At 48.4% G+C, this 23,983-nt stretch overlaps 1 protein-coding gene across 1 annotated transcript; it reads left to right on the top strand.

The window, feature by feature from the left end:
- Positions 1 to 38: 38 nt before the first annotated feature.
- Positions 39 to 22,548, top strand: PM20D1 (peptidase M20 domain containing 1). Its single transcript, XM_068986053.1, has 13 exons — positions 39 to 224; positions 2,913 to 2,999; positions 4,505 to 4,737; positions 5,407 to 5,493; positions 6,611 to 6,744; positions 7,137 to 7,256; positions 8,050 to 8,125; positions 8,484 to 8,545; positions 8,782 to 8,860; positions 11,041 to 11,112; positions 17,087 to 17,255; positions 20,592 to 20,691; positions 21,864 to 22,548. Exons 1-13 carry the CDS (start codon positions 56 to 58, stop codon positions 21,985 to 21,987), a joined length of 1,512 nt encoding a protein of 503 aa, XP_068842154.1. The 5' UTR covers positions 39 to 55; the 3' UTR covers positions 21,988 to 22,548.
- Positions 22,549 to 23,983: the final 1,435 nt, after the last annotated feature.

Genomic DNA, 23,983 nt, shown 5'->3' with positions numbered 1-23,983 from the left:
GTGCGTTTAGGTCCAAACTCCAGACGCCGACTGGCAGCGAGGACGTGAGAGGAGCATGGCTCGGCCGTCCGTCTGCCTGCTGGCCTCGCTGTCTGCGCTGCTCCTAGGTATCGCCGCCGTCTCCAGATCGAAGGGCCTGCGGGGCACGGAGAGTCAAAGGGAGCCGCGAATCCCTTCTCAGTTCAGCCAAGAGCAGCGCATCGCCATGAAGGAAGCGCTGAAAGGTGAACCCTGGTCCCCTTCACCGCTTATTCTCAGATAAAGGTCCCCGTCTCCTCGGGCCAACCCGTGACTCCCTTCCCCCGCCGCAGAGGTCCGCCCCTCGAGCTTGAGCTCCCCAACACCCCACCACCAAGCCCCAGCCCCATTTCCGGGCCCTGGAGACCACACTCTGCTCCTAGACCTGCCTTCTGGGGACTCCAGGGCGTTCCTTGCCTACCCTGGAAGCTTCAACTTCGCCCAGGTTGACCAGGCTGTCATCCACCCCACCCCACCCCCACGCCAACCTCCGCTTGCCTGGAGCATTAGAGTCTTTAACCTTTGGCAGTCTTCACTTGTTAAGTTTCTTAGGACTAAACGATCTGAATCTTATGTACAGATGAGGAAACTGAAGTTTATGTTGGCTGAACCATCTTCCCCAGGACCCTACATCTTGGAGTAAGCAGTGGGTGACAGCCTCTATTGCCTGTAGGATCCTGCGGGTTCTAGATGGCTCCATAAAGAAGTATGGGGCTGTTGCTGAGGTGTGAGATGTTCCTAATTTCCTCTACCGATTAAAGGACATCTTTCCCCTAGACCTCAAACCAAGCTAAAAACGTACTTACCATCTCAGTCTGCATTATCCAGGAGAAAAGAGTTGGTGGCTCAATAGTGAAAGGATCCGAAAGACACGGGTTCAATCCCTAGGTCGGGAAGATCCCTTGGAGAAGAAAATAACAACCCACTCCAGTATTCTTGCCTGGGACATCGCATGGACAGAGGAGCCTGATAGGCTGCAGGCGTCAGTCCATGGGGTGGCAAAAGAGTCAGGATACCACTTAGGGAATAAACAACAATGAAAACAATGAGATCCTTCCTCACTGTTGGGCTTCTCTTCAGTCTTTTCCCTTCCATTAAGTAATGGATTAAAAGAAACTGCGTAAATAAAGAAAAAGTGAAGTCGCTCAGTCGTGCCTGACTCTTTGCGACCCCATGGATAGTAGCCTGCACCAAGCTCCTCCATCCATGGGATTTTCAAGGCAAGAGTACCAGAGTGGGTTGCCATTTCCTTCTCCAGAGAATCTTCCCAACCCGGGGATCGAACCCAGGTCTCTCACATTGTAGACAGACGCTTTACCGTCTGAGCCACCATGGAAGTCCTAAATAAACCTGCAGGCAAATGCAAAAGCTAGCCCTTGTTGTTAAATATAAACTGTGTTTGTGCTGGAGTGATAGGCCTGGGAGGCAGAGCAGGGCTTTCCCAAAGCATCCTGGTGTAAAGAGTTCTCTGAAAGGCATTGGGCAGCCATTCACCAGAGTCTCTTTGCACACAAGAAAGCAAAAGCTAGATAAGAAACTAAAATACGGACCTCATAGCACCATGACTTAGAACCCCGAATATATGGAATATTGAAGTCACTCAGTCGTGTCCTACTACTATATGTATAGCCCACCAGGCTCCTCCATCCAGGGGATTCTCCAGTCAGGAATACTGGAGTGGAGTTGCCACGTCCTCCAGGGGATCTTCCCCACCCAGGGATCGAACTCAGTTCTCTCGCATTGGGGGCCGAGGGCAAAACATCTGAATTCAGATCTTGAGTCTGCCTCTCAATCTCACATAGGCAGTTCATTTAATCTTTTTGAACCCTGGCATCCCCACCTATTTGTAGGCTATGATGCAGGGCTGATTCTTCGCAAAACTGAGTACAGAAGTCACAGGCCTCCCTTGACATCAAGCTGCTCTGGGTGCTTTTGTTCCCACTATTTTTTGGATAGCCATCTAATCAAATTATCTCATGACACCACCCCCACCCCCTACTGTTTGCATTTGACAGTGGAACTCTTTAAGAATATAAAACCTTCACCAAGGAATGAACCTAGTGGCAACTCAAGAACTGGACTTCTAGGTAGAATGGATTAGATTGTTTATGACAAAGGAGCTTGTTTGGGAGCTTCTAAATTCCCACCTTCCCAGGCATCATGTGCCCCCAAAGCTGACCTGGGCTGAGATCAGTGACACTCTGGATTAACCAGTCTATGAGGAATAAGCCTACTCTCTGTACACAAAGAGTACTTCCCCTGTGGCTCAGATGGTTAAGAATCTGCCTGCAAAGTGGGAGACCTGGGTTTCATCCCTGGGTTGGGAAGATCCCCTGGAGAAGGGAAAGAGTACCCACTCCAGTATTCTGGACTGAAGAATTCCATGGACTGTATAGTCCATGGGATCACAGAGAGTCAGACACGACTGAGGAACTTTCACACACTCACTGTATACAAAAAGATACAAAGGGACCCAGGACAGTGGGCTCATTGGATTCATCAAAGGGTTGGTGGTTTCAGAGGCAGAGTGAGGCCTTAGCAGCAATTTATAGCAGCTTCCCACTTAGGATCAGGGTACAGAATTTACTCCTGTCTGACCTCCGCCACCCCATCCCATTTTGGACTTTATCTTCCTTTAAGAACCATGTTAGCCTAAACAAAAGACTTGAGTTTAAACCCCAGTTCTACTGCTTGTTTCTGGACAATCTCGAGCAGCTCACCTAATGCTTCTAAGCTTGTTTCCTCACCTTTGAATTAGGGAAAACAACAACGCCTACCTGGAATGATTGTTTTGCCCTCCACAATAAGATAATGAGTGCAAGAGAACTTTTTATGTACACAGGGCTGTGGAAAAATCAGTGGTTGTTATCATCTTCCATCTCTGACTCCAACAGGTGCCATCCAGATTCCAACAGTGTCTTTCAGCCCCAAGGAGCTCAACACAACAGCCCTGGCTGAGTTTGGAGAATATATTCGTAAAGGTCAGCCACAAACCGTGGGCAAGGGTTAGGAGAGGTAGCACTGGAGACACAGTGCTTTTACAAGGTGATAAAGAAGTTTATCTTGTGATTGACCAAAGGGTCAATTGACCTAATGTGCCTGGGTCTCTTTGGACATGTTTGTATACAAGGGGGAGGGATAGAACGGAGAGTTCAGGAGTTAGAGCAGACAGAGACTAGATTTACCCTTTGAAGAACCAAGGCACATAGCCATTGGGTTGGCTGTCAATTTTGCCCTTTAATGTCAATCAATAACATAAAAAGATAGGACTGGGAATTCCTTCTTCATTTGCAAGTTTCCAGAACTGCACCACGGTCTCCTCCCCTCCCTACCTCCATACACACACCTACAGCCCACACACAGGCACACTCCACCTACCCAGGCCCTGCTTCAGATTCATTACTAACACTGAGCTGCTAGGCAGTCAAAAACTTTATCGCATGATTGCTCTCTTCTCACCCCACTGCCCATGAGCTAAAGAAGGATGGGTCAAGGGGAAAAAGGAGACTTGGAGCTCCCTCTCCCCATAGAAAAAGCTCATGAAGAGTAGTGAGACCACTTTACCAAATCAAATAAAAAAACAGCCCCCTCTCAAGTCATCAGGAGTGGGAGAGGCTGGCACAGCGCAGCAAATAGTCCCTTCTCTAACACTCTGGGACGGGCAGTGGGGGTGGGTTGGGAATCTGGGATCAATCCCCAGTGGCCAGGCTGAAAGTCTTCACTAAATAGGAAATAAAACTGGGAAAGAAATGTTCAGTAATAGTAGATTAGATAAGCAGGCTGACAAGAAAAATAACATATTCTTCTTCAGTTTTTTGTTTGTTTGCCTACTTGCTTGTTTTCAGTTATCCACAGAGGCATGTATGGATTCTTCCAACACAGCACAAAGGGAGATCAAAGTTCTTTCTCCCATGTATCTAAAGCCACCTGTGTTATTACCTATCTGTAACTAGCATAGTTGACCCTGAGAACACTTGAACACGGAAGTATGGCCATGTGCTCAACAGGATCATCTTTTATCTCCATATAACACAAACATTAGGTGTATTTTGCAAAGGAAAACTATCTCTGATTTTTTAATATACATAGATAAGGGCCATGTTTGGTTCCAAATAATTTGCATACTGGGGCCTATTATATTTAAAATTTAATGTAATCCTAGTCTGCATCACTCTGTAACTTGTATTTGTGACAACATTAGAGGTCAGGTCAGTCCAGATCTTGAGCTCTTATCTGTCATAAATGATGCATGTCTTGATATGCATGTTATTACACAGTGATAGCACATTATAATATGAGGAAGAGATATTTCAGAGATTGTCTGGGCGAATCAGGAATCAGACTAGCTTTGTCCCAGAGGGCTTCCTAAAGGAGGCTGCCTGTTTTAAAGGGGAGGAAAAAGGCAGGGAGAATCAGTTAGTAGGAAAAGCAAAGGCAACTATTGAATCTGGCTTTTTCTCACTGCTTTGCATCTCTTTGTTTCTAGTCTTTCCTACTGTGTTCCATACCAGCTTTATCCGGCATGAGGTCGTAGGGAATTACAGCCACCTGTTCACTATCAAAGGCTCAGACCCCAGCATGCAGCCCTACATGCTCCTCGCTCACATTGACGTGGTGCCTGCCCCGGACAAAGGCTGGGATGTGCCCCCCTTCTCTGGGTTGGAGCGTGATGGCTTCATCTATGGTCGAGGCACACTGGACAACAAGAACTCTCTTATGGTCTGAAATGCTATGTTCCCTCTGCCTTAGAGTCCTAAAGATCAATCCAGGGTGGGAGTGCTCTGCTAACCCCTGGGAGGTGGGAGGTTCTGGTAGAGAAAACCTTGGTGCCAGGAGATCTGAGTTCCAGTCATCAGTTGGTCACTTCTCTGGGTCCTGATTTCTCGACTGTGATATACAGATCAGAGTAGATGATCCCAGGTACCCTTTCAGGTCTGACATTGATAAATTTATGCTTTTCTCCAGGTGGGGATGGTTTTATGTGAGCTGTTTCCCTATAGGGATTCCCAGGTGGCTCAGTGATAAAGAATCCAGCTATCAGTGAAGGAGATGCAGGAGTTGTGGGTTCAATCCCTGGGTGGGGAAGATCCCTGAAAGAGGAAATGGCAACCCACTTCAGAATTCTTGCTGGGAAAATCCCACTGACAGAGGAGCCTGGCAAGCTACGGTCTGTGGGGTCACAAGAGCCAGACACAACTGAGTGACTGACCATGCATACACCCACTGTTTCCCTCCATTCCATCCCCTGGGGCCATTTTAATGTGTTCTCTCTAAAAGGAATCCATCACATCCTAGCCCTGTTGCTATCTGCTGAATATCTCTGATGCCTTGGTACCACCACTTAAATAATAAGCCTTTCTCTTCTCCCATTGTCCTTCTGTCCCCCAGGCAATCCTGCAGGCCTTGGAGCTTCTGCTGATCAGAAACTACATCCCCCGAAGATCTTTCTTCATTGCTCTGGGCCATGATGAGGAGGTAGAATGCCTTCATCCTAAGCCTATCTCTGGGTCCCCTCCTGGGGGAGGGAGTATGCTTCACTGTGGTCCAGTTTGCTCCCTGGCTGCACAGTTTGCCAGCTTCTCTGTGAATATGTCTTCTTGGCTGGAAAACTCCATGGGCGGAGGAGCCTGGTGGGTCACAGTCCAGGGAGCTGCAAAGAGCCGGACACAACTGAGTGCACACACACTGTGCGTATGACACCAGAAATATCTAAGGACTTTGACCGGAATGTAGATGCCTGGGCTCTGTGCCACAGGTCCAATGTTTTTTTAATTTCTTTTTAAGAGCAGTTTTAGGTTCACGGCAAAAATTAGAAGATACAGAAATTTCCCTTCTTCTCCAACCCACACACGTGCACAGCCTTACCCAATATCAATGTCCCCCACCAGAGTCATCCATTTGTGACAACTGATGAGCCTACCTGGACACATCATAGTCACCCAAAGCTATTGTTTACATTAGGGCTCACTTTTGGTGTTGTACATTATAATGGTATGTCATTATGGTATCACACAGAGTATTTTCACTGCCTTAAGAAAGCTCTGTGTTCTGCCCATTCATCCCTCTCTCCTTCCCCAAACCCTGGCAACCACTGATCTTTTGACTATCTCCATAATTTTGTCTTGTCTAGAATGTTATATAGTTGGAACTATACAGAATGTAGCCTTTTCAGATTGGCTTCTTTCACTCAGTGCTATGCACAGATCTGAATGTTTAACAAACTCCCTGGTAACATCCGCAGCAGGCACATAGTCCATCAACTACACCTTGAGAAACACCAGTGTAACGGGAAGAGAGATAACAGGCAGATCAATGAATGTGTTTTATTTCTAATGATGCCACTTACTTTGACCCTGGGCAAATCACTTCACACTCTGGGCCCTGGTTTCTTAGTTTGGGAAATGAGGGGGTTGGGCCCTTCCAGCTCTGACATTCCAGATTCTTTGAGGCAGGATTGTTGAGGGCCCTGTCCCTCATGAAGGAGCCTGGATGGGGAGGCTCTGGAGCACCCAGCTATGCTGAATGGGTCTCTGTGAGCTATCTCTGGAGATCTGACTGAGGGGAACTGTGGCTCTGGGTTTAATATCTGCAGGTATCAGGGATAAACGGGGCTCAGAAGATCTCAGCCCTGCTACAGGCAAGGGGTGTCCAGCTAGCCTTCGTGGTGGATGAAGGGAGCTTCATCTTGGATGGTTTCCTTCCCAGCCTCAAGAAGCCCTTTGCCATGTGAGTATAGCACCCAGCCCCACCTCAGCAGAGGTTCTCACATGGGAGCTGACCTCAGTCTGGTTATCGATAAGCCTGCTCCTCTTGCTTTGATCAGACTGCTCCAGGATTCTTGCTTGGAAAATCCCATAGACAGAGGAGCCTAGTGAGCTACAGTCGATGCGGTCACAAAGCATCGGACACGACTGAGCCATATACACAGGCACGCACTTGCTTTCATCACCCCGAGCTTTGACCAAGTCTGAGCTCTCCTTACCCTATCTCTTCTAAAGTAAAATCTTTAAGCAGCATGAAACAGACCTCTTGGCTTACCAGACCCCTGAACAGATGGGCCTGGGGGTCATTCAGGGTGGGGGGAAGTCAGGAGGGCCTTCTCTGGTCCTCTCTTACAGGGTGTCAGTTTCCGAGAAGGGTGCGATTAACCTCATGCTGCAAGTCAACATGACTCCGGGCCACTCTTCAGCTCCTCCAAAGGAAACAAGCATAGGCATTCTCGCAGCCGCAGTCAGCCGGTAAGCAATTCCTGGCCTTGCTACCCCCACCAGACTCTGACTAGAAGACCTGGCACTTCCTCACTTTGAGTTGAGGAGGCTAAGCTTCCGGTCCTGATGGTGGGCTGAGAAGTCATGATGGAGGTTACAGGGAGGAGAGAGCTAGCAGTACCCTGGCAGGGGTTATAGGTCAGAAAAGGACCTATCCATATGGGAAGCAAGGGCCAGCAGACAAAAGCTAGGTTAGGTAGCTGGAAGAGTCCAAAGTCCAGGCCTGAAATTATAGATCACAAGCTGGAAAAGAACTGTCTAAATTCTCCCCTTGCCCCAGCAAGATGACTTCAAGATAAGCAGAGGCTGTGTCTGTGGATGAGGACAGCAGGGTTTGTAACAGCAGAGCTTACCTCTGGCTGGTTTTCTTGCAGAGTAGGAAGAAAAGCTATATTCTTTCAGCTAAATACTTAACTATCTACCATGTTTGAGACTGTGTCCAGTAATGGGCACGTGGTGGTGGAAGAAACGGACAGTCCCTTTCCTCCAGGAACTCAACAGCTGGTGGGAGAGGCTGACAGCTTTGCTACAGTGTGGTAGGTGCGATGAGACTGGGGTGCCCTCTCTCGGACTTGGTATCCGGGCACAGCTCCTGTGAGTGCAGTAGAAGTAGCCCCACTTGTGCTTGGAGATGTGGAATGGTGGAGGTGACGGGGAGGCAAGCAGGAGAACTCCTGGCCAGGCCTGTGGAAATGTCCTGTCTCCCATCTTCTCCCTGGACTGCTGAGTTGGGTGAGTCTGGAGAGCTCCATTTCTCTTCCAGACTGGAGCAGACACCAATGCCGAACATGTTTGGAAGTGGGCCGCTGAGGATGGCACTGGAGCAACTGGCAAATGAGGTGTGGGGAGTCTCACAGACTCTGGTCAGCTGTGGAAGGGGAAGAAAGGGTGGTGGAGAAGCTGCCTTCAGAGTAATAAAGGGGCCCTACTGATGACCAGTGCTCTGCCCATTCTCCCCTATTTCCAGCTGCTGGCTGAGCCAAAACACAGCTTGTTCACTGGGGCTGTTGGTGCTCAGGCTGAGAACCTGAGCCCCAACACCAGCCACTCTGAGGGAGGTGGCTCCTACTCACCCTTGAGGCTACTGCCCCGGGCCCTCGAGGTGGGTCTAATACAAGGACAGGCCCAGGTCCCAGAACAGTGAGCCTGTTATGCTGACCCCTCTGAAACCCTCTGACCTGTTGCTTTCCCTTTCAGTTTCCCTTCCCTACCAATATAGTCTTGAACAACCTGTGGCTATTTCGGCCCCTTGTAAGCAGGTAAAGTTTTATCTTTCCATTCTTCACATCCCTACCCCAAACCTACCCACTTCCCCATCTCCTCTCTTTGGCTTAACCAGGCCTGACTAACCATCCCTCAGCCACCAGACACTACATCTAACTGGTACACAGGACATCCCTCCTAGTCTTAAAGATCTCCAAGGTTCAGGAAAGGGGGTATCCTATCACCCTCTCTTTCCAGTGGACAGTGTCTGACCTTAGTCTTTTTGCCTTAGGTTGATGGAGAGGAATTACATGACCAATCCGATGGTCAGGACCACCACAGCGCTCACCATGTTCAATGCCGGGATCAAGGTAACACCACCTGACTCCTCCCACACACCCCTCCATTCCTTGGCTTTATCTTCTTGGCTTCTCCTTCCTTCTCTGGCTACAGTTTGGATAGTAGGAAGGCTCAGTGCTGAACTGTCCTCTGTCATCAGATGGGTAAACCTCAGGAGCAAGGGTTCTAACTGACATCTGCAAACTCCATGAAGTTGCTGGCCAAGTTTCCTGTATGTGTGTTTCAGAGGCCTCCCTCAGGTTCTTTGGGACTGTACCCATTCAAAAATATAACCATTACACTGATGTGAAGAGACATTATTTGGGAGTTTATTTTTGTGACCTATACTCATTTAACAGGGCTTCCCTGCTGGCTCAGATGGTAAAGCGTCTGCCTGCAATGCGGGAGACCCGGGTTCAATCCCTGGGTTGGGAAGATCCCCTGGAGAAGGAAATGGCAACCCACTCCAGTACTCTTGCCTGGAAAATTCCATGGATTGAGGAGCCTGGTAGGCTACAGTCCATGGGGTTGCAAAGGGTCGGACACGACTGAGCGACTTCACTTCACTTCACTTCATACTCATTTAACATGTAATATATTCATCATCATTATTATTCAGCATTTTGGTCATGTAGGCTAAAGATTCCCAACCTCTTTACCACCTTTTTATTATTCTTCCTCATGGTTTGAAAGCTTTATTCACCTCACAAATTTAATGAATAATTAATATCTTTTCCCTGAGTTGAATTAGAGAAATTCACCTACTATTTTAAAAATCTATAACATTTGTAATGTATACAGCCTTCAAATACATACATTGTCATTCTCCAAAATAAGGTAAATTTTGGGTTGCTTTCAAAAATATAAATTCTATATGAGATTTACTTTTTTGGTTTGTGGGAGCCTAGTTCCCTGAGCAGGGATTGAACTCTGGACCTTGGCAGTGAGAGTGCAGACTCCTAACCACTGGACCACCAGGGACCCCCTAAGGTTTACTTTTATAGAAATAAGTCTCAGGTGAACCAATACTTTGATAAAGTTTTTTTCTGAGAACTATTTTTCAGCAAATGGGTCTACTTTCAGTTGGACCAGCCACTAAGGAGCTTTTCTGTTTGAACTAGCCACACTAGCTCACCAGGGCTGAGGCTTTTCTGAAATCTTGAAAGGAGTTAGACCGTTCCAGTTTCTACCAGTGCCACCAGCGCAACTTCAGGGAGGACCATTCACCCAGTGCAGCTTTGCGGAGCTCTGCTAATGTGCAGCCCAGGTTGAGAATAAGTGAATGGTGCCTCAGAATTGATTTCTGCTGTGACTGGCTGGTGTGTTTGGCATGTCAGCCAGACCTGAGCTGTTTTCACCAGCTGCCTAGAGAATTCACCGAAATAATAGTACTGTGTACTATGTCCTTGCATTTGAATGGTGTTTTTATCTGTCCAGAATACTTTCACATCTGTTTTTCCATTTGGTCCTCCTGACAGAGGAGGAGCCAGCTGAGAGATCGAGACACAAAGAGGTTGTCATATCCGAAAATCACACAGCCGGTTTGTATCAGCCCAGTTCTCCTGGCCCTAGCCTGGTGCTTTTTTGCACCATAGCAGTTCAAAGAAAGATACACAATTGGGGAATCTCCTCTCTCGTGGGCTCTGAGGAGAAATTCCCTCCACAGCTTAACCCTCTTTTCTAATTAGTCCTTAGTTTTTTCCTTATCAGACAGAGAACAAATTTCACAGTAGGATATGGAAAATCACTACCACCATCAGTTATAATGATCATCCCCCTCAGGGCCTTAATGGGGCCTCAGAGGCTCTCGGGTGCCCCTCCTGAGTAAGAACTCACACTGCCCACTGCAGAACTGTCCTACACCCTGGGAAAGAGTGCCACAGAAGACCGCCAGCAGCACTCTACAGGCCAAAATAGAGGCGTCCTGGCGGTCCCAGAGAAAGCAGTCTTGCTCTGAGCAGCTCTCTGTGACCCCTCCACGACCAAGAAACATGAAGGTCTGGCCTGAAGCAGAGACAGACCTCTAGCATTGAGCATAACCACATGTCAAGGGCCCAGGGAAGACAGTGGCTGGCTAAGAATATTAAGCCTTGAGTTTCTCAGTCAAATCAACTTCCGCTCCCTCTGCTGGTGGCAGGGCTTTTCCTGGGCAGGGGCCAGGTGTGGGGGACTAGAGGTCAGCTCAGGCCAAGGTTTGTGGTTCTCTCTCCAGGAGAACGTCATCCCCCCTGTGGCCGAGGCCATCATCAACTTCCGAATTCACCCTGCACAGACTGTTCAGGAGGTAAGCACCACGTGTTCCCGAAGACTGGGTCAGCCCCGCTGAAGTGTGTCCGTCGGGACTGGGCGGAGCTGGCCCAGGGGCTCATTTGGTCAATGATTTTTCAAAGGCTTCCCATGTGCCGGGTGTTTGGCTGGGATAGGAGGTCTCTGGCTTTAGGGAACGTAGAGTCTAGGAGTGGGAGATGAATGATGATAATTAATGATAAATAGGAAATGATAATAGTAGCAACACGGACAGTGGGCTTGCTGTGCTCTTGGCACTGTGCTCAGGAATACATATACTATAGATATACAGTTCACCCCTGCAGCCGTTCTGTGAAGTGGGGAATGTATTATCCTCATTGAACAGGGAAAATGGAGGCACAGATCTACACAGCAGGTAAGTAACATACCCAGTATTATACATCCAGGACTAGTTCCAGAGTCTGTGCTTTCAGCCTCACACTATACTAGGATTATAACAATTAGGGATGAACAAATTACCATAGAACCTGAGCCAAACAAGGGGGCTGATGCTGCCTCTAAGAACCAAGAAAGTCTTTTCCAACCACTAGAAAAGGACTTAGAGGACAAATAGTTGGCTAGAAGTAGGACATTCAGGGCACAGGGAACATGGAATCTGAAGAGTAGGATAACTTGGGGGAAAGTGACGGAAGATGAAAATGGAGTTGTATTGATAGTTTGGGGGTCAAGGCTTTGTGTGCCATCCCAACAAGTTTGAGCTCTAATCTGTGGACAAATGTCAGGGGTCTTCAAACAGGCCTGTGATAGACTCTGTTTTAGAGAAACACTGCTAGTGGCGATCCTGAGGAAGCCTCGAAGTAAGAAGAAACAATTAAATTGTTGCAACATCTCAGGCAGTGGGTATGGAGGTCTTAACTGAGGCTATGATCATGGGGTAGAGTAGGTGCCCACAGAGGAGTGAGAGGCGGGCTCGTCAGGACACAGTGTGTGATGGTAGTTGGTCATGGGGTAGAGTAGGTGCCCGCCGAGGAGTGAGAGGTGGGCTCGTCAGGACGCAGTGTGTGATGGTAGTTGGTCATGGGGTAGAGTAGGTGCCCGCCGAGGAGTGAGAGGTGGGCTCGTCAGGACACAGTGTGTGATGGTAGTTGGTCGTGGGGTAGAGTAGGTGCCCGCCAAGGAGTGAGAGGTAGGCTCGTCAGGACGCAGTGTGTGATGTTAGTTGGTCGTGGGATTGAGTAGGTGCCTGCAGAGGAGTGAGAAGTGGGCTCATCAGGACGCAGTGTGTGATGTTAGCTGGTCAGGTACTGGTGCCTGTAACCAAGATTGGGAATTCAAGAGGAAAGCAAGTTCTCAGAGAAATATAATGGTTTAGAAATTTGAGAGGCTTCTAATATATTAGTAGACAGTTATAAATACCTTAGATCCAAAGAGATAATAGAGACAGAGGCTGGAGTATTATTAATTGAAACCTGTGGAGCCAATAAAGTCCCATGGGAAGGGTGTGTAACCCCTTGGAGAGAAGAGGTTGCAGACAGACTTGGGATGTTCTGCTATGAATGTCAATTTAAAGGTTAGAAAAATGAATGTGTAGTTGCAAACCATGAGTGCTATGAGGAAAGGGGGCTGCTGCTATTGAAGAATTTAAGAAGGAATGAGAATCTGTCCACAGGTCAGGCAAGACTTCCTTACGTGATATCTGAGCTGAAAGCTAAAGGGTGAGAAGAAATACACAGAACGTTTGACATCTCTAGGAAAGACCAGCTTATTTAAACGTCAGGTTGAGCTAAAAAGAATTCAGAAGGTAAATCTGATCCTTTTGAAAAGGATCAATAAAACCCACCTGACAGCTATGAGATGAGTATTAAATTCCAGGATTAAGCAAGGTAAGGGGCAGGTGGTGTTTCCTGATGATCTTCCTGGCGGGTCATTAAGGGTCCTCCACGCTTCGATTTCTGTGGTCCTTTCTCCCTGGGGCCTTCCCCGTGGAGGATGCTGTGTGTCCTTGCACAGGCTGGGGGGCATGCCCGCATTGCAGGGGCTGGGGGCAGCCTGCCCAGAGTCACCCAGCATTGGCAGGGAACTGGAACAGTGTAAGCCCTGGGCTCTGCTGCTTTTCATCCAGTGCCAGCCTTTGTCCTCTCCCTGGGGGCTCATGGGGCCAGGAAATCACTGAATTCCCCTCACTGAGCTTCTTTCCACCAGTTTTTTTCCAGCCTCATTCCAACTCCATGCCCTTTCCAAGGGCTGTTTTCCACCAGCTGGGGCTTTCATCTCCCCAGGTTCTGGCATGCTGCCCTCCTCTCCAGTCCCCTGCCGCAGCGGCCTTCCTTCCCTGCTGATCTGATGAGATCTCTGGGCTCCCTAGGCCCACCCTGCTCCCCTGCCTCCGTGGGGAATGGAAAGCCCCCATCACCCCAGGAGTACACAGTACCTCTTTGTCCTGGTCACACCTCTTCCTCATGCCCTGATTCTGAATGACTCCCTGAGCCCTCTTCGTCCATCTTTACCTGGTCTCACCTATAAGTTTTTACAGGAAGGATCTGAATGAACTTTGTGGCCCCATCTGTGAGGAACAAGTGCCTTCAGAAACCTAACAGACTGCCACGTGGGAAGGAAGGCTTGTCCTGTGTGGCCCTTGAGGGGGAGCGATAAGGCCACTGGGAAATGTTTCTGGGAGCCCCCACTTAAAGCTGAATTTGGGAGTATGGCACCTCGCATGATAGTGAGCTGCTCAGAGGCTGGATGTCCACCTATCGAGAGTGTTTTACAGAAAATTCCTGTCTTCCTTCATTTATTCATTCACTAAGTGTTCATTCAGTGGCTACTATGGGCTAGACATTCTTCCAAGCACTTGGGAAAATGGTGAACAGGCCAAGATTCCCATTCTAAAGATGTTTACATGCTAGTGGGTGTAAGTAATCAAATATCTGAACAAGTGGAAGAAGTAGGCACCACAAAGAAAACCACAGGACAGTGTGTCACGAAATGGTTGTGAAGTGGGGTTGGGACAGTAAGCAGCTTCGTATCTGTGGTCAGTCCTCTCTTAGGGGCTTCCCCTGTGGCTCAGCAGTTAAGAATCTGCCTGCAATGCAGGAGTCACAGGAGCTGCTGCTGCTGAGTCACTTCAGTCGTGTCCGACTCTGTGCGACCCCACCAGGCTCTCCCATCCCTGGGATTCTCCAGGCAAGAACACTGGAGTGGGTTGCCATTTCTTTCTCCAATGCATGAAAGTGAAAAGTGCAAGTGAAGTCGCTCAGTCATGTCCGACTCTTAGCGACCTCATGGACTGCAGCCCACCAGGCTCCTCCATCCATGGGATTTTCCAGGCAAGTGTACTGGAGTGGGTTGCCATTTTCCTCCTCCAGGGGATCTTCCCAACCCAGGAACTGAACCTGCCTCTCACACCATCCTCTCTCATGAGGCATTTACACTGAAACCCAAAAAGGAGCAAAGACCTGGGAACAGCATTCAGGCGGCACGAGCACAGGCCTCTGTTCTCAACAGAGGTGAGATCCTGCTGATGGCTCTAGTACTATTGATACATTATCCTGTGGACTCTACAGAATATTTTAAAAATAAATAAAAGAGGTATGCGTAGGTTAGATGCTACAGGAACCCGTACCTCAGTTCATTATTAAGAAGATGCTCGTCACAGAGTTGTTCAAAGATGAAAGGGATTAAAACACAGGATGGTGAGCTTTCTGCCACTGGAAATATTGAAGCACAAGCCAGTGACAGCCTGTCGTGGTTGTTTTGATGACCAGGCTCACAGTAGGATGGAAGGTGGTCTTGCTAACTCTAAGTACCCATTGTCCTTGCCCTCGAACTTATTCACTCAAGAAGAAAATACAGCTTTGCCTAAAATAGAAAACAACATAATGTGGGAATACGGACTGTAGGAGCTCAGAGAAATGAGGAATCAATGTGTTCTGCCTTTGAGGTCCCCGTTACCATTGATGAATCCCTCCTCTTAGTCCCATCCTTATGCCTCTGATTATTGCCCAGAGTGGTCCCTCCCTTCTAAACAGGCAAATAACAGCTAACATACATTGAGTGCCAGGAACCAGCCTAAGCGTATTACACACATCCAGTCATGGTAACAACCACCTAACCAGGTAGATGCTACTATTATCCTTCTGTTAACAGCTGCGCAAGCTGAGACGCAAAGGCTAAGGAGCTCGCTGAGTGTCACACAGTTGTGAGTGGCTCTGCAAAGCCCAGAGCTGAGTTTTTGTGCATGCTCACACTGTCTCTTGCCTCTTCTCCATCATTCTGATATCCTTCCTTCAAATTCTGGCTCAAAATTCATACCACTAAGAAATCCATCTTAAGTGAACACTGCCCTCTTTCTGGCTCTACTCAATGCCGTTTCAACCTGTAGGTACTTTGGAAAAAGTAAAGCACCATCCTTGTGAAATCAGATACCCAGCCCAGCAATACTACCTCCGTAAACCTTGGGCAAATTCCTTAATGAGACAGCTCCTGTTGTTTTGTTTATTATTGTTTCACATCTTTTAAAATGTATATATGCAACATTCATTGCATACCTTTTATATTCTTGGTACTAGACGTAAAGAAACGAGGCCTTTGAGTCCGGACCTAGCCTAGCAGCTGGTGGGAAACCTGGGCTCTGTAGGCTCATTGCAGGCATGCGTGCTCAGTCGTGTCCCACTCTGTGACTCCATGGACTGTAGCCTGCCAGGCTCCTCTGTCCGTGGGATTCTCCAGGCGAGAGTACTGGAGTGGGTTGCCATTTCCTCCTCCAGGGTATCTTCCCCACCCAGGAATCGAACACGTCTCCTGCATCGCCAGGCAGACCGTTCACCGCTGAGCCACTTGCTCATTGAGGTCCGATCTGTGCGCCTTCTTCAGTTTCTGGAGGCAGGAATCTTTAAGTAATGTGGGGCAGGGCACAGCAGACACTTCTGGGGATGACTTTAGGAGCCTTCCAGAGGGTCAAGAACATACCCAGACTATATATTAATTCTTGTATCAGAGTATTTGAGACATCTGTGCTGGAGTGAAAATAAGCTCTGACAAGTGAGTTGCCCCTTCCCTCAGCCCAACAGCACAGAATTTGCTTTGCCTCAAATGACGGTTTTTAAATCAGAAGGAACCCTCATTTCCTTTCCAGACCTCACGCTGACCTAAAAGAGGTCCTCTCAAGATAATGCCCCCCAGTTATGAGACAGATACTCCCCTTTCTAGGGCAGAGACTGTCCTAAACCAAGTGTTACCCAGATAGCTTGAGACTGGTGCTGGAGCTTTCCCTAGGTGGCTGGGTGGGTTTGTGGGGCTAGACTGTCAGCATCCTCATCCATTCCCACACAGCTTCATGTGATCTGATCCTCAGGGTCTGGTCTACATCCTGCCTGGGACCAGGACTTCTGCTGAGTTGAGCTTTAGTTACTTCAGACTGAAATTTCTAGAAGCTTCCTCATGTTCCTTCCTGAGGAAAGGAGGCTCAGAGAGAAAACTTGAATACTAGCCCCCCAACCTCTGACTTTTTGTCTGTTGAGCTCATCTTCCTGGCCCCAGTGCAGATGGTTACAAACAGGAAGCAGGGATGCCCAGAGAAGGAAGAAAGTATATGATCTGTCACCACCTGTCTGAGACTCTCCCAGGCTTAAGTGAGGTCATCATATCTACCTCCCTGCCTCGAGATGGTTGACATTTCCACTGTGCTGTCTCCTACATTTTCACCTAGCCCATGGTTCTCAGCCTAAGGGAAATTACCCAATATCCTGATTTTCCAGTTCCTGACCTACCTCACGGCTATAAGGCAAACCTCCAAAGCATGTAACCTAAATCTACCATGCTATAGATTTCCAGGAAGAACAGCCATTCTATCTCCTACAACCAGTAGGCTGAAATTGAGGTCTCAGAGCTACAGTGAGTCTCCTCTGTAAAGGCTCTGCCTTGCTGGAGAGAAATCAGGACTGTATAGATTCATACAGTACTTGAATAGCAGATCAATAAGAAATCAGACTTTCTTTGTTTCCTCTCTCAAGGTCCTAAAACTAGCCAAGGACATTGTGGCTGATGACCGGGTCCAGTTCCACGTGTTGGATGCCTTTGACCCCCTGCCCATCAGCCCCTCTGATGATCAGGCCTTGGGTTACCAGCTGCTCCGCCAGACCATACAATCTGTCTTCCCGGAAGTCAACATTGTTGCCCCAGGTAATGACTTCATCAACTGTGGCTGGGGGAGTTTGAGGGGAGCTTGTGGGGGGTGGGGTGCTGGAACTGTATCCTATCTGATATCCACTGCCCCACCCCCATGCCAGCTGTTCAGCCTGGAAACAGCTGGCTGCTTCCTCTCCTGATGGGACTGAAACTGTATTTTCCCCTCCAAGTGGAAGTGAGAAAGCAAACAGGAAAGGATCAGAAACAATAAATTAGGTCAGCCAAGCCTGGGTCCTTGCTTAACCTAGGCCAGCCACTCTGGCCTAGAGGAGAGGATCGGCTCAGATTCCCCTTCCTCTGGAGGAGCCACAGAGGGGGTTGGGTTCCACCCATGCAGTCTGGTTCTGATCCATTCTAGAATAACAGCTCAGCAACAGAGCTCAGAATTTGCAGCCCAGGAACTTCTCCTGGCTGTACCATTGAAATTAACCCCCTTCACCTCTCCCAGTAGCAGTGCCTCTGTGCCCCTTCCCCAGTCTTCCAGCATGCCTTCCAAATCTATGTTGTATAGATAGTGGTTCTCAAATTTAAGAGGACAAGAGGATCACCTAGGGAACTTATTAAAATGCAGATTACCTGGACCCACTCCCAAAGATTCAGGTATATTAACTCTGGAGAGGACCCTGAAATCTGCCTTTTTAACAAATATCCCAGGGGATTCTGACACCAGCTGATGGCTGACCACAGTTTGAGAATCTCTGGTCTGTGATGTGAGGAAAAGATGCTCTCATGTGAAGACTTGTGTTCACTTTGCTTTTATATACCTTCAATCATGGAGTCTCTCATTTTTCTAAGCTAATTCTTAGGACCTGTTAGGCGTGGACCTTAAAGATATTATAGTGAAATTCTACAACCATAAACTCCTCGGGTATTAGGGGGGAAAAAAAGCACTCAGTTTTTAATCAACTTAAATCTAACTCATTTCTCAAAAATTCAACCTCAGGCATTATTGAAGCCTCCAAGCAACCCCCACCACCCCCAACCTTGAATCAGGCCTCCAAGCACCCCCACCTTGAAACAGGCCTCCAAGCACCCCCACCTTGAATCAGGCCTCCAAGCACCCCCACCTTGAATCAGGCCTCCAAGCACCCCCACCTTGAATCAGGCCTCAAGGTCTTATGGAGTAGCATAGCATCAGGATCCCTTAGTCTGTGATCATCAGTCCTTGTGTTTGCCTCTGAGACATCCATTATCCTGCCCACAAGGTCACTTCAGGTTGCAGATTTCCTCTGATTCCTTGACCTGTCTGGGGGGTGAGAGCTCTGGATCCAAGATCTCCCCTGAACATCCCCTCTGAGATTTCCTGCCTCCTTGGACTCCTGCCACAGAACAGGACCTGGGCCCCTGCCATCGAGGAACCCTGGCTTTCAGGCTCCCAGGTTCTCCTCTCTTGGCCTCAGAGGCTCTCTGCCTTTCCCTTTCCCTGTGGGGCACCTGCGATAATCTCATCAACACAGTTAGGCTTGTACAGAATAGAGGTAGGCAGACATCAACGGCAGAAATCTCCAAAGCCAGGAATTGTGAAGGGACCCCTTTGAAACCAGGAGTGGAAAGTAGAACAATGGACCTAGAGGTTATCATACTAAGTGAAGCAAATCAGACAGAGAACGGCAAATGTCATCTGGTGTCACTCGTGTGAAATCTAGGACAACGATACAAATGAACTTACTTGCGGAACAGAGATAGACTCAAGGACATGGAGCACAAACCTGTGGCTATCAAGTGGGAAAGGTGTTGGGGAGGATAAATGGGGAGTTTGGGAACAACAGATATACACTATTACGTATTAAGTAGATAAACAGTGGCGACATACATTCGATATCTTGCATAACCTGTGATGGAGAAGAATCTGGGAAAGAGCAGCTCTGTCTGCACGTGGATGGCTGGGTCACTTCGCTGTCCACCTAAAGCTAACACAACACTGTAAGTCAGCTATACTTCAGTTTTAGAAAGGATACTCAAACAAAACGTGCGTGCGACACATCATCCCAAGGTTGCTATAAAGCAAGAGCCAATGGTGTTTTTGAAATTTTCCTGTCACTTTTAAATTATTAAAAATACCTATCCAACTACATGAACACAGAGCTATGACCCTGTCATGAACTCAAAAAACACATCTGTACTTGTGGGATCTTTGTGCATACGCTTAGTAGCTTCATGATAAATCTGCCTGAAAGTACTTAAAAATGGGATCCATTTCTAGAACAAAAGCACTAACTCAATCAAAGTCAAACACAAATTACCGTCTCAAATTCGTCCCACCACACTTTAACTGATAAGCTAGGGAGTCTTTTTTCAAAGAACATTCATAATGGGGAGGAGTCCCAGCCCCAGCTGGGGAGGGGGACAACTTACTACCTTCAGGAGAATGGGACAGTAGAGAGTATCCTGGGACTATCCAAACCTGAAGTTTGACTCTGGGAAGATAGAGTCCTCCTTCAGAAGACAGGAATAACCAGAAATCATGTTCTACTTTTATTCTTGCCTTGGAGAAGGAAATGGCAACCCACTCCAGTGTTCTTGCCAGGAGACTCCCAGGGACGGGGGGAGCCTGGTGGGCTGCCGTTTCTGGGGTTGCACAGAGTCGGACATGACTGAGCAACTTCACTTTCACTTTTCACTTTCATGCACTGGAGGAGGAAATGGCAACCTACTCCAGTGTTCTTGCCTGGAAAATCCCATGGATGGAGGAGCCTGGTAGGCTGCAGTCCATGGGATCACTAAGAGTCAGACATGACTGAGCGACTTCACTTTTATTCTTGCCTGGAGAACCCCCATGGAGAGAGGAGCCTGGTGGGCTGCAGTCCATGGGTCACGAAGAGGCGGACACAACTGAGCGACTAAGCACAGCAGCACAGCGTGTTCTATTTTAAGAGGATCACCATCTATAGCAGTAAAACTCCCCCAGAGAGTGTTTGTTTCTAACCTGAGCGATATACAAGAAAGCTTGGGCAATAAAGAAATGGTGCTTAGATTTCTGGATATCTAGATTTCTACTGATAGAATAACCTGGCCATGGGTATGAAATGAAGCCGTTGGCCTCCGTGGTCATCATGGAGAGAGGGCACTTAGCCTTGGACCACGTAAGGGATGTCTCTCTAATGCCCTTGGGAGGTGATTCCATGTTCCTGGCTGAAATGGTATCTTAGAAAGGTTCTGAAAATGGGTAGGCTGAAGGACAAAAATCCTTGGCTGCAGTCTCCTAAGGAAGATCCAGACGTCTTCTGTGGTGACACAAGGGCCCCAGTTTTCCAGGTAGCCTGCATGCCACCACTTCCTTGGCTTGGCTGCTCACATAAAGCTCCATTTCTCTGGATTCTTCCTTTCTAGGTACTTGTATTGGCAACACAGACAGCAGACACTATCTAAATCTTAGCACTGGCATCTACCGGTTCAACCCCATCTACCTACAGCCTCAGAGCTTCAGTAGGTGAGTGAGTGGAACAGGTTTGGACAGCTTGGTGGAGAGAGGAGATACATCTGACCTGTCCCTTTCCCACTCATTCTCCTGACAGTCCGCAGAACGGGGGAAACCTGGAATTTGTACAAACTAAAAGATAGAGCAGAGCCCAACTGGCCAGCTTTTCTCAGTGCCAGAGTCTTGCCACTGCCTAGAATTTGGTGGAATCATTGACTGTTTTTCAGGGGTGGAGATAATCAGATGACTGGAAAGAACCTGGTAGAATTAGGACCCTTGAGTCCCACCTCTTCCTTCCTTTGAGAGAAGCCCTCCCCTCTGGATCTCATTTGCCCCAAAAGTGGGTACTCCAGAATTCTCAACTTCCACTTAGTGAACTGCAGACACATTTGAGGTCAAAGATGAACTCATGCTTTGAATTCTCAAAACATACTTTGGGAATCTAAAACATATTCACCAGTTTCGACTACGGTATGTAAACTACTACTTTGTGGGTTCTTCAGCAAATTTTTAGTCCTGGGATAGAGGGGCATGATTTCCATTTACTTCTCTGCTCCTTACCATACCCAGCTCTGATTTCCTCATCATAAGTCAAGTTGTTTGAATATATATTTGAATTTGAACTTAAGAACAGATTTCATGGGAAGGGGGTTCATTGGTTTTTTTAAGGAGTGTAGGTTATCTCCTTTCATCTTTGAGGTTACATGTGTGCTTCGGTTGTATTGTTGTGTGGAGGCAGGCTGTGGGCATCGGATCTGGTAGTGAAATTCGAGATGAAGCAGAGAACCCCATAGGTAGCCTGGGTTCCTATCCACTTGTGCCCCTAATAATGTGGGGAGGGGTGGCTGGCATAGGGGTAAGTCTAGCTGGGACTCCAGCCTTAGAGAGAGAATTAAAAGATAACTTCCCCTCAGAGGAGAAATTACTAAACAGATTCCAGAGCAGGAGATGATTTGCACTCCCCAGGACTGTCATCTGCTCCCCCTGTACTTTGCCATGGACGTAGATCCTGCAGGGGTGACCAGCCTGTCATATGGAATCTCACTTCTTCTAAATGGCTGCTCCCACCTTGCCCACTTCCTACCCCTGGAGGGTCAAAGGCCAGTGGCTTCAGGGGTAGGGTGCTCTGCAATAACATTTGCACTAAAGCAATGGCCTCTCCCCCCAAAACTTCTCTCCCTCAGCATCCATGGAATCAATGAGAAAATCTCGGTGGAAGCCTATGAGACCCAGGTGAAATTCATCTTCGAGTTTATCCAGAATGGTGACACGGACGTGGAGCCAGTTCCTCACCTGCACGAACTGTGAGGTTAGAGACCAGCTGGATTAGGGATGCCTGATGCTGGACCAGGACTAACCCAAGGGGGAAAGCCAGTGTTGATGTCAAAAATCATGTTATAATGACCTCACCCACCTGCCTTGGTCCCTCCTAAACTCAGTGAAAAACAAGGCCGGGAAGAAGGGGAGGACCAGCAGGAAGCTGGCCTCTCCCTCCAGACAGCTCCTCGATTCGCCATCCGTTATTGCCTTCTTTTCCGTCTTTTACAATAGAAGGTATCTGGCTTGACTGCCTTGCACTGGTGATGTCACTGCTCCTTGTTGAGGCCTAACTGAGCAAACACAGATTTGAAAAATATCAACCAGATTTTACCTTTTAAAAGTTTAATTTAAGGCACGCTTGTTGAGCTGCCTTTTCCTCGGCTTATAAATTTGTTCTTGCCGTAACTTCCTTTCCTTTTTTTCCCCCTCCCTTCTTGGATTGTTTATCTGGCTCTCCATCTCTCCCCTCCTCCCCCTGCCTCTCACCTCTTCCCCTTCCATTTATTCTGCACCTGGAGCAGGACTTAAACTGTGTCACTACCATAATTACCGCAACAGCTGATCAAATAAAGCAGTCTGTGCAGCACCGTCTGGTCACTGGGGGTAAACTGAGGCCGGGGCCTTTGGGGGAACCCCAGACCTCCTGGTTCTGGAGGCTGGAGCCTAGAGAAGACAACCTTCGTCCTTGGGCTCCTCCCAAGGGCTCCCTGGGTTTCGCTCCCTCCCCTGCCCTGTCCTGCCACCTGCTGCTGCTGCCCCACCCCAGGAGGCACTAATCTGCTGAAACATTTCCCTGGCACATCCTGCGGGCTCAGCTCCCAAGAGAAAGGCAGCCTCTCTCTGGAGCTCAGGGGCAGCAGGGCCCTGGCCCTGCCATCGTGTCCTGGTTCAGACTTATCAAGGGAAAGTGGAGGGCAAGTGGGGAGGGGACTGCCTACAGAGGCTCTGCTCCACCGGTGGGGCAAGGGCCAGCTGCCCTCCCTTAGGGGACCGCAAAGCTCCAGTCTGTTTTCTGTGGGGTCCAAGCCGGAGCATATTGGAATCTGCTCAGTAGCTGTCAGGTGGGGGGCATTGAAATGCAGCATTTCTTGGCTCAAGGCTGGGAGCTATGCTTTGTGAATCACAAGGGAGTCAAGGTCACGGAGGGAGACACAGCCGGAGCTGGGACTTGAGACGACATTCCCTCTTTTTCTCCTGTCCAGACAGGACCTTCCTCGCCTTCCTGGGGTTAAACAGCAGTGGGACAGTGGCTTCTTCTCCCTCCTCGCAATCCCCTGCCCCTTCCCACCCACCTGTGGGTGTGAGCAGCTCCTCAGGAGCTGGAGCCTAATGGACAGTGTTCAACACAGGCAGCAGGGATTATTTCAGGCTCTCTGCTACTCCCCCTAAGATTCACATTCCTTCCCTCGCCCTCCCTTTTTTGGCCAATTCTGTATTTAATTTAGCCTTTGTTAGAGGGTGAGCTGAAGAACAAAAAGAACTCTTCACATCTGTACAGAGCTGTACAAAGTACTTTCCCATACCAGTCTGACTCAACTTGTGCTCTGTCGTGTCCGAGTCTTCAGGACCCCATGGACTGTAGCACACCAGGCTCCTCAGTCCATGGGATTGCCCAGGCAAGAACTGGTTGCTGTTTCCTCCTCCAGGGGATCTTCCCGACTCAGGAATCAAACCCGAGTCTCCTGCGGCTCCTGCGCTGGCAGGTGGATTCTTTGCCACTGGGCCACCTGGGCAGCCCCACTCAGCTCACTGGAGCCCCATGAGAGCTACGTGAAGAGGCACCATTCTTCCTACAGAGGAGAAATTGTTTCTCAGAGAGATTACATGTCTAGCTGGAGGCAAATTCAAATGCATGTCTCCTGGCCCCAAGCTCGTTGTTACTCCATGATCCAATGTGACAGATGAAATCTACTTTAACAAGATTAAATATTATTTAATACTGACAACAACGCCAAAGGTTTTATTGCCCCTGTTTTTAACAAAT

This window comes from Capricornis sumatraensis, chromosome 14 (genome assembly GCF_032405125.1).
Source record: "Capricornis sumatraensis isolate serow.1 chromosome 14, serow.2, whole genome shotgun sequence".
Lineage (NCBI taxonomy): Eukaryota > Metazoa > Chordata > Mammalia > Artiodactyla > Bovidae > Capricornis > Capricornis sumatraensis.
Note: the sequence above shows the minus strand (reverse complement) of the source record. Positions and strands in the feature narration are given on the sequence as shown.

Coding starts and splice junctions, on each gene's coding strand:
- PM20D1 (XM_068986053.1), top strand. CDS start 56: ATGGCTCGGCCGTCCGTCTGCCTGCTGGCCTCGCTGTCTGCGCTGCTC. Junction 3,000..4,504: donor TGGAGAATATATTCGTAAAG/GTCAGCCACAAA, acceptor CTTTGTTTCTAG/TCTTTCCTACTGTGTTCCAT. Junction 6,745..7,136: donor CTCAAGAAGCCCTTTGCCAT/GTGAGTATAGCA, acceptor CCTCTCTTACAG/GGTGTCAGTTTCCGAGAAGG.